Consider the following 11,154-nt stretch of genomic DNA (forward strand, 5'->3'; position numbering starts at 1 on the left):
ATTGAGAGGAAAGTTGAAAGGATCGTCACTTTGGTTATACAACTTGCAGCTTGTTCCATCAGTGCAAGATTTACATGGCAGGGGAGGATAGAGGGCAGCTCGCATGCTCATTACCTATGTGAGTGGATGTGAAAGGTGACATTGTGCGCATGGGGATAAGGGATGGGCCTTCTCCTCCCAGAGTTGTGAGAGTATTAGGGTGTAGGAGTTAAAGAGCTTCTAATGGGATCTAGATGCTGTGGTGTTTACCCTGCACCCCCCGGCGCTGCACGCCCACCGCATTGTGGAACTTGCTGGGCTTTTGGAGTGCCACAATAGGCCAAGTGTAGGGACAGATGGAAGTCCCTTTGGAAGGGGGCACAAAAAAAACAAAAAAAACAGCCAAGGTAGGAGGGCCGTGTCGTCTGAGAGAGCAAGCAGCCAGCATGCCCTGCTGCCAGAAACGTGAGCGAACATTCAAAGTGGGAAGTGGAGGAGGGAGAAGAAAACACTGAAAAGGTTTTTTTTTTCTTTTTTCTTCCTAATTATAATGCAAGGAAGAGTGTAACTTGGAACGTCCCTCTCTGCTCTGGTAATCTGTGTGTAAATTTAACTGTGGTGTAGTAGACACACTCGCATTACTTTGGTTTCAGCATCACCGTGCAATCTATAGGCTTCTCTAGCCTGTGCACATGCCAGCCATTTATCCTGCTTTTATATTCTCAAAAAGTACTATTGCAGAGTTGAACATGCCAGCAAAGCTAAAGAAAAGGAAATTACAGTGAGAAAGACACAAGACTTTGATAACACCATTCATTTAGCTTTCGTTTATTAGGGGTTAAACCAGGTCAGGCCACAGGGTAAGTGCTGATGTCATTCATTTAGCGCAGTGCAAACCATGGAGCATCAGGGGGAGAGAGTTGATGGATGCTGATGAGGAGAAGCATTGGAGGAGGGTAGAGGGAGGTACCGAGGCGCAGGAGCAACAGATGGGGCCTGATGGAAGGCTCAGGTTGTAAACTTTCTGTTGGTAACATCTGTCCGTTTGCCCATCTGCTACACTCGCCGTTTACAGTTTGTTTTAGCACAAAACATTAATTAGAAAAACTGCAGCAGAGGCCAATGGTTCACCCTTTGTCACAGCATACTAATTAGTTCAGAATAGAACCAAATCCATGTGCAGCAAAAAAATTAATTGCTATTAGTGTAATCACTCAGGTTAAATGTATTCTAATGGGTTTATAGTCATAACTGCTTTAAAAACTGGGGTTTGGTGGGAAACATATGAGGCCAGGCCCTGACCTCAGTTATGATCCAATCAAATCAACAGTTTTGCACCATTCCCACAGATAAAGCCTGTCTATCACATCTGTGCCACCCAGGGACAGAAGTCCAACATGCTGTTCCCTTTGTTCATTTTCTGGAGCACACAAATAAGTGGATTGACACGGGATGTGGGAATAAATCCTGATTAGAGTAACATTAGCAATTACTGTAAACACATTCCATATAATTCGGTTCTTATGCAAATACCACACCACTTACCTAACTACATGTCAAAAACCAACATTATCTCATCAGTAAAATGGTTGGAAATTTTTATGCATTACATTAATTTGGTGTTCATCGCCATACAAGATGGGAACATGCATCTTAAACGAACACTTTTGCCCATGACAGAAATATATTAATCACCCAGTGACTATCACGCAACAGCATCTATTTAAGAGCATTAAAGAAAGAAAAAAACAACTTTTGAACTATAGCAGTTTTATTGGAAATGTTACATCACCTACGGGTATTTTACTTTTCTGGCTAAAAATATTCTCTCTTCAATTTGCTCTGCAGTGAGTGGATAAGGGAGAATTAAGCAGCTGATCTGGGCTCAGTGGCCAGAGTGTTACATTAGACATTAATCCAGAACAGTGGAAGGTTGGAGAAGGGATAGCATCTTTTAATCCTGCACTCCATTCAGCCATCCCTCCCATCAGTCACAGAAAGAGACTCACAAACTGAGCCAACTTTTTGTTTCTGCTACATGAAAGAAAATAAAAATGTCAAGACTTTACACCAGCTTTTGCAAAAGATGTTAGTGTTAAACCATTGTTGAAATTCTAAATAAAAGCAGTGAAGCGTTGCAGTGTGACAGAGTTTTCGTGGAGCCTTTTACTGCATGGGCACCTTTTCCCCCATTGTCATCTGCAGCATCCTTCAGTGTTTCCTTAAATCCCAGTCCTCCTTATAGGGTTACTTACGCAAGTGTCCTGGTGGGCCCTCTCAGTGCACACTGCCCCCCTATATGTAACAGATGTTACTGGGGCAACAGTTGGTATTGGAAGGGAGGGGCTTCGGGCCATCTGTCCAGGGTCAAGTTTTGAAAAGGGGTGGTAGAGATGGTGGCACGTTCAGGAAAATGGTAAGTATTTGGTTGAAAAGAGGGAATATAGCCCACATTGTAATCCTGCTCAATAAGCGCTTTCATTTCTGATTGCCTTTGTGGAGGTCTCTACTAGTAAGATTTCAAAACTCCTGAAAGTGTGTGTGAGATGGAATGACTGCAGCTCTAGTGCAAAAGCACCACCTTGTGGTTGAAGACAATACTACAGACAAAGTGTAATATTCCTTATAGCTTTATTGATATTTAAAAAAATGCCATCACATCAAACTATTGTGTCAATGTTCCTGCTGTCCACCTCAGTAGAGTGTGTGAAGGTTTTCAGCACCTCCACAGAGGATTGTATCCACGACGTGTGGGGTCACACCGACCAGTTGAGAGATGTGAGGCTCAAACCCTCCAACCATCTGCAGGCTTACTCTTGCTCAGGCTTTTGCTACAACCTCAACATTGGTGTGTCAAGAAAGTCATAATATATGGATTGGTTTGATTTAACTCATTTTGAGTCCAGAGCTCTTAGGCTCTCGTGTGTATGGTCTATGCCATCCCGCAACTCTGCCATCTTCTTATTATAAATTTTTCTCTAGAAAAAAAAAATGAAACATAAGAACAATCCCAGCTTAAGTAACATCTCATTTCATTGCAAACAATCTACAGAGATAGCAGGGAAACTTACAAGGTAGAGTTTTAGCCTCTCCTTCTCCACCTGATAGTATGCTGTCACTGTCAGCTCGGTGAAGTCTTTCTTCATCTTTAAGAATCCACAGTCAGGGACGCGTTTCATGTGTTCAGACCTGGGCAGAGAAACATTTCATGTTTGTCGTTTTTCTGAGGACACAATATCTGATTGTTGGACACCAGAGCAATTCTTTGTTATACTTCAGAAAATCCAGCAGGTTACCATCGTTTGTGAAAGAATAAACAATATAAAAAAAATAAAAAATAAAATAAAATTCTGGCATTATGCTAATCAAGATTAAGAAACAGCAGCAATATTGCATCTAATTGGGTTTTGTAATAGCATTTACTTTATGGGACAGCCATCTTTCCCTTTTCCATTCTCTATGGCAATTGTAATGTCTAAAAGGTAAATCTGCGTTCGGAGTAACAGACCAACAGAATTTCAGATCGGATGTTTTTGTACCCCTTTACGTAAGTGTCGTAATATTCTACAGTGGCTCGAAGCTTATGATATAAAAGGAAGTTGATATGATTTTCTTACCAAGGATCATCATCTGGCTCCCAGCCCTCAAGCTCAACCAGACAGAAGAAACAGCAGGCAACATCAGGCTCATTCTCACTGGGGCAGTGGACAAACCCAGCCCTGGCCATCTACAAACACAAGCAAAACAGAAACAGATGCCTCAATGTCCATATCATTTGTATTTCCGACTACTGTAAAACTTTTTTTTTAATGATAACTAAAGTGCAGTTCAAGAACAAGAGACCATAGCACAGGAGGATTAGTGTCAGCCGGAATGTAACTAGAGGCTTTCAGGTCTTGGGAGGTTAAGAGCTGGTAATATGGCACAGAGTGTAATTCATCGAGGGAGATGTCAGCAGCACATCCATCATAACAAAAGTAGGGTGGGCAAAGTGGACACTTGATGCCAGGAAACCGAATCTGGCACCTGCTTTACCGTAAATCGCAAGCTGTGACAGGCTTGGATAAAAGGCGGTGGTATAAAATTGGTATGTAAACATGGTCGGAGTATACCAATCATATTTTCCATCCGCCATAGTCATGTATTGTGTAGGCTTTTATGAATTGGGACATATTTCTGAGAGCGTACGAGCTATCTGATGCATCCAGTTTAAACTTACATTACACACAGTCTGACTCTCTGCTAGGCCTGTATTACCCATAAAGGAGGTTTCTTTACTGCAGAAAAAACAATCTTCTCTTGATTAAATAAATTGGGACACTGCACTTTTAAATATGAAAAAAATCTAATCAAATAAATATCACTGAAAGCATTTTATAATTACAACAAGTGCTCCGAAAACTTCACTGGCTGTCTGTGGCACCACAGCAGCCTTGTTACCTTTTCTGGTGTGCAGTTACACTCCTCTCTGAATGGCCAGTCTGCAAAGCTTTGCTCCCGTAAGTCCTGACTGTACATTTTGTCATATGATAAAAACCTTCTTTCCAGTATAGCTATGCTGGCCATATCTTCAGGGGGGAAAACCAGCTCAACCCAGTTGTGTTCACAGTGTCATTGCATGTGGAAATGTTCTGATCCCTTGCAGACTCCTACAGGTGTTTTCAGTTTTGGCTGATTAAACAGTGCTCAGGTTCATGGTGGGCGTGGCCTTAAGGTGCACCTCTATCCCTGCATTCCAATACCCATACTTTGCTTCTATTAAGTATGGCAGAACAAGATTTAGGATGTCCCAATGCACTGCGGAGCTGAAGTTACATTTCATAAACTGGGCCGCCAAGAGAAGACAACTAGCAATGCAATGGATATATAAGCTAAAGGGTCAAGTTCAAAGCACAATTTTATGTTTCTCAGTTACTTTACACTGGTTTATTATGTCCTATGTGTGAAATCAAGTCAGTCTGTCTCAGTACAGCACCAGACCTGTATTTGTTTATGTAGCAAAACACAAGGTGTGTGTGTGTGTGTGTGTGTGTGTGTGTGTGTGTGTGTGTGTTTTACCTACGCACTGGGCTTATTTAATGCATTTGTAGAGAAAGATGATATTTTATTTTAAATAATATAATGCAGTTCCACCTGAGACAAATTTGTAAAAAAATAAATAATAATAATAATTGACACATAAATATTTAATTGGCCTCATGACATTCCTCATATTTTGAAATAAGAATGTTTTCATAACATAATTGTAACGTCAAACCTGAAGATCTCATATATCAAATTATGTAGATGCACATAATGCAACTTGTTATGAAAATGTCATATTGATCATTTACGCTTCTCTGTCTAGTTCTTATTTTTTACTCTTATTCAACTATCCACAACCTCAAGAAACCTACCCACCTTGCAGTTCACAGAATATATGAACATGCAAAAAAAAAAAAAAAATCATTTGTATTACACAGTCTTGTGAGGCTTCAAATTGTCTTCATGTGAACTATATAAAATATTTCTGCACAGAACCTGGAACCATGAATTTTGCCCCCCCTCATCATTCACATTAGAGTCTCGTTAGGAAGGGATCCATTCATGGGCAGGAGGAAAGATTACTTCAAACTCTTTTAAAGCACATACAGACCCACGCCATTTTTGTTTTGAGATACACTTGAAAGCATGTGAACCTATGTCCTTTTAAGCCTTACAGGACAGGCTTAAGTCACTGTAATCCTTTGCTGTGAAACACCATTTTATCTCCTGATCTGACCCCCTGAAACACCAACCTGATCCCCTAGTCTTCATATAACACTGGTGAAAGCGGAGGAATTTACTTCCCCCTGTTGGTTATTGAGTGAAATGTAGGGATGCTGTTTGTTGAAGTGATGAATAGGCTACCCCCTTAATTCTCTTCTCCTATTTCGTTACAAAACAAAGTAAAAAAAAAAAAAGAGGTAACTCTTGCCCTGTTTTTCCTAATGCTTCAGAAACAACTTGTATTTAAATACTACATCACACATTATATAAATACATGGCTACAAAGACACACAAACGATCAATCAGGCATTATTATTGAAACACACTATTCAGTATCAAATTACTGCTTCCGGTTGAATATTTTCGTGAAGTTTAAAAACAGACAACTTCATAGTCACAAAGTCAACTGCCTAATTTAACAGTTTGTTTTTTTAAACTTTATTTGCCAGTTTATTACTGTGAGAGACAGAGATAGTCTCGGTGTGCAGTGTGTACTAGTAACACAACCCCTGAGGGTGCTGGGTGCTGAGATGTGCTTACAACTATAAACTGTTCTCCTTCTCCCCTTCTAACCTTATCTTCCAGCGCTGACACCAGTGTGCCTGCTTACAAGCTCAGGGTGTGTGATTTTTTTTATATAATTCTTTTATGTGGATTGTTTTCTACTCATACATAATTGGCAGCCCTTTTAGAGGTGATGGGTTTTTTTTAGGGCTTATTGAGCAGGAGGCAGAAGGTTGTGAATTTGACTGTACATTTGGTTTAATTTTACTGTTATCCAATGTGTCCTGTATGGTGGGTTGGCTGCTTATGGCGGACAGTGCAGAATAACGTCTGTCTCTGAATTTACGCATGTGTGTGTTACAGTTGTCACTCTGCGTTTTTCCATATGTTCAAATGTCCTTGCTGTTTTTCTCAACTTTTGCTCTTTCAACATTGCTACACCATAGGTGTAGGTGTATAATTTTGACCTCCTTCAATCCCTAGTCATTCTGTGAAAGTGGCCACGCATGATGTTGAGAGCTTCAGCAATTAAGGCCCATACCAGTTATTTACAGAGGTTCAAAAATGGTCCATGTGCGACAGTTTTGAAACAGTTTTAAGAGAATGTGTGATATTTTTCTTTCCTCTGCACACTCTATCTTAATATTACTCCAAATGCCTCCAATTGACATTTGATTCCTCCCTGGCACTGCCTTCTGCTCTGTGCGCTCTCCTTGCCCTGGTGCAACTGCCCTCACTTATTAAGGTCTACCACATTTAGCTGTTGGAATCTCCTCTTCTCTAGCTTTGTTTTCACACAGGGCTGAGAGATAGCGAGAGAGAGAGAGAGAGAGAGAATGAGAAAGGATGTAGAGAAGTAGAGAGGGGAGGTGAGAGTGGCTATGTGTTTGTGGTCTCTATTTCCACATGTCCTCTACGTTACCATCGGTGGTGGGCGTAAGGTTGTTTGCGTACGCAGCTCTTGGGATCTTTTCGAATTGATGAGAACTGTTGAGGATCTTTCTGATCACTTTCCTTCTGCCTGAAGAGCCTTGACCCTGTTTCATGTGGGAGTGTAGAGTTCACACAGGAAATAGTTTTGCCCCGTTTGCGATTCACTCAGAAAGAGCATCAGGAGGACCAGAGGTGCAATCAATGTGGAGCACAGGTAAGAAAAGGAGCCTAGTATAATCTACTGCATGGTCTGCTTTCACTTATAATTATACAGCAATGTCTCTGAGGGGTACAATTTTTTAAAACATTTTTTATAGCTCCGATATGGTGTATACGGTCAGCTGAGTTTTGTGAATTTTTGGTGATAAACATATGCTTTGATGCAGCACAAGACATGTGCTTCCATGAATAATTCGTGTGAGTGTGAGTGTGAATGTGTGTGTGCGTGTGTGTGTGTGTGTGTGTTTGTAAGCAATTGGTCTTAATGCTGAGTCTTCAGCCTTGTCTCAGTATACATGTCCCATTGGAGCTGACAAATGTCCTGACAGCTCCACCTGTCTTCCTTTGCCCTCACACCCCAGACTGAACACGGCACATTCGGGTGAAGCTGATCTTATCTTGCGTGTGTGTGTGTGTGTGGTGAGGGGGGAGGGGGTGCATACACTAAATCTGTGTGTTTTTGAATGCATGGATTAAATAGTTACTTGTGTGAGACTTGTTATTGCGTGCTCCATTTGCACATTTGTTAAAATGGGATGTGTGTCTGATTGGTGTTTGAAGTGTTTGTTTTATATACTATCTATGGTTTGAAGTAGACTAGATTTTGGAAAAGGGATGTAGTGGACCCTTGACATCCATGAAGAATTTTTTTTGTCTGCCACATCACTCTCAGCTGAGGAATGTCTGAGCTTTAGAAATAGACTATGATGTGTGGGGAACATAATTACTCCAAATTGCTGTCTTCTAAAACAAATACCACATTGCGTAATAAGGACTTGGAATGTGTCAGCCCCAAAGTACTTTATCTTGTAACATAACAGCATAACAAAAAAATTACTGAAGTGAAGTTTCAACAAGTAGAAAGTGTGTGATCCAAGTTTGGTTGGAAAGAAAGACGTCCTGTCTTCGGTGCTGGTGTAAAAATGTCATGGGCGTGTGAGAGTGTGACAGTCAACATCAACATTCTCCGTCTCTAGGCAGGCGTGGATTCGCAGCAAAGGCACACCCACCTGTGTACACACACACACACACACACAAACACACACACACACATCCACGAATCCCCCCCAAAAACTACAGTCTCAGTATTCCTTTTGCCTCTGTAAAGTTTTTGGAATGGCATTTTGATCAATTAACAGGTTGCTTTAACATTAATAATTAAGTCAATCTTACAACGTCTGCAACTAAAGATTATTCTCATTATTGATAGAGCTGTTGATTATTTTTTTGAGGAATTGATTCATGTTTTATTTTTCAAAATGTCCGAATGCAACAGAAAATAATGATTACAGCATCGGAGACCATATGGCAAAAATATATTTTATTTACCATTATTTAAGAAAAGCATCACATTTTTACATTTTGGAAGCTCGTCAAGTGTTTGGTACTTTTCCCTTGAAAAATGACTTCAAATTAATGATGATACATATTATTTTGCACGACGCATTGATTATTCATTGCAACTATAATATGAAAGAATAATATGAATAGGGGAGAGCGGGGTAAAGTGAGACACTTTTTACATTTGCTCCCCTCTAAGCGAGCTGAAAGGATTTATCAGCAAAATGTATGCATTTCCCATTAATTCAGGATGTTTCCTAACAATGGAGATTATCAGAATGTATTCAGGACGAAGGGCAGTGCAAATATGATTGTTTTAGAAAAAGTTGTCTTGTGTCTTACTTCAATTGCGTCTGAACGTGTTAACTTCTGAAACCCTAAAGGGGAAAACGGTTGCGGGGCTTGAAAACATAATGCTCACATGACCAAAAATGAGTTCCGTTGCCTGGATACAGGTGTCTCACATTACCCGATGTCTCACATTACCTCGTTCTCCCCTACTTAGAAAAAGCTGTGCACAATAAATGAAATTAAACAATTCATGTCTGACAACCCGTATTTGTTGTAACATGAAAGAAAAGATGTTCCACATGAAGACGTGTCTTAAATAGATAAATTGTCCCCTAACTTTTTGGAACGTTTTTTTGTTTGTTTTTACCAAAATAGTTTTCCACTGTCTTTGTATTTCATTGGCCACATTTTTGTTGGCCACTATTTTCTATGCACAAGTTATTTTACTGACTCTCTCTCTCCCTCTACACACACATGCCAGTACATTACATAAAGGCTTGAAAATGATCAGTTGGCATATAAGGCAACAAAAACCCACTTAATTTATAAAAATCAAAGCAGATTGATACTGATTTATTTGAACTCTTCCCTGGGGAAATAAGGAAAACATATTTTTATAAGTCTTACTTGTAAAATTATTATATTCTCTAACTTATAATGTTTCCAGAGATAACGTATTATACAGCTGGCTGTATTTCCACACCTGATCAATAGTCTAAATTTAGTGAGATGATTATTCCTCACAGCAAACTGATATGCTTAACTGACTGCAGGCTCAGGCCAGTTCAAGGGGAATGTAGAGGTCTTTTTCGTTCATACTGGCTTACTGGTTGTGTGTTCTTTATGCTTATGTGCCATGACTAGCTCACTTTCTGGTATATAGAGATACATTATTGCTTTCTTTTGAAGTTACATAATATTTCATAGTCTAACAAACTGTGATTTATTGCCTTGTAGCTTTAGTAAATGCATTGCCAACTTATGAGGGGGAAGTGCAAGTATGCTGATGCCTTGCGCTTTCCCGGGCCTCTCACCTTTGCCCTTCATAGGCAGTCTCTAAATTCACCACCACGGTGCCAGGAGACATCGGAAGCATGATTTATGACCTAGGTGTGGAATCTGTATCAACAGTAATCATTTTCATTACACTACATGCAAGCAAACTCTAGCAGCATAAAATGCAAACTAATGTTTCTTCAAAGTCCCAAAGCACCTGCAGGTCCTGGCTCATGAAATATGATTTAAGATTAACCGAAGATACATTTTGGCGCTGCATTTGAGCTGCTGCGAGAAAGCGAGTAACAGTCATTCTGACATTTTTTTGTGAGTGTAGATTTACAGCAGGAAAGAATGAGGAAGGCAGATCATATCTTTCTACTAATTTAGGAGTTTGGTGTTGTCTGTCAAGTCTGATATATCACTCACTGCACATCACCTGGCTAAATCCTTGAAGAATCTTCATTGTCATTTCTTCACACATTGACTGCTACACTTAAGCTCTGTGCAATTTGCCAATAAAAAAAAGAGACCCAACAGATGGCCTCAGATGCCTTTTCAAAACTGTTGTATGGAGAGTTTTCTGCTTGAGTAAGGAATTTTGGGATTGGGTCTGATAGGCCATCGATACTATGCCAGCTGTGCCTCATGTCTGTTTAGTTCCCTTATTTACCCTTCTGTGTTGACATGGCTCTAGGAACATACATGCCTCTCAGTTTACATTGGATCCTTTTTCCTTATGGAACTTTAGCAGATTCCTGTCTAGTACCATGGTCACTATAAGCTGGAAAACGTCAACAGCTTCCCCTGCCTGCTCTGTTTCCAGGAACATAATCCTGTGTTGACATGCTGACACCTGCAGGGGGCGGCATAGGTTAACAACTCATCACCATCCAGGCTCAGACAGTCCAGGGTCCCGAATGTGTTTGTAAAATCGTATTCATTACATTGTGGGAAACTCACCTTCAACGTTTGGACAAAAGCTGGTCCTCTCAGGGTCAAACATTCATTTTAGGGTTAGCGTTTGGTTTCAGTATTAAGGATATAATTGAAAACCAGTTGAAGGTAGGATTAGAGTAACGTGCATATGCCATTTAAGGTCAAGGTTGGGATTAGCCTCCTGGGGAATGTGAGTCAACTCAG

General features: G+C 40.3%; 1 protein-coding gene across 1 annotated transcript; it reads right to left on the minus strand.

The window, feature by feature from the left end:
• Positions 1–1,342: 1,342 nt before the first annotated feature.
• Positions 1,343–4,545, minus strand: birc5b (baculoviral IAP repeat containing 5b; the record flags this gene model as incomplete). The annotated part of the gene is made up of 4 exons (XM_080031733.1): positions 1,343–1,399; positions 3,051–3,168; positions 3,597–3,706; positions 4,420–4,545. 4 exons carry the CDS (start codon positions 4,543–4,545, stop codon positions 1,343–1,345), a joined length of 411 nt encoding a protein of 136 aa, XP_079887859.1.
• Between the last annotated feature and the right edge of the window lie 6,609 nt (positions 4,546–11,154).

This window comes from Ammodytes marinus, assembly GCF_949987685.1.
Source record: "Ammodytes marinus genome assembly, chromosome: 7".
In the NCBI taxonomy this organism is placed as follows: Eukaryota; Metazoa; Chordata; class Actinopteri; order Uranoscopiformes; family Ammodytidae; genus Ammodytes; species Ammodytes marinus.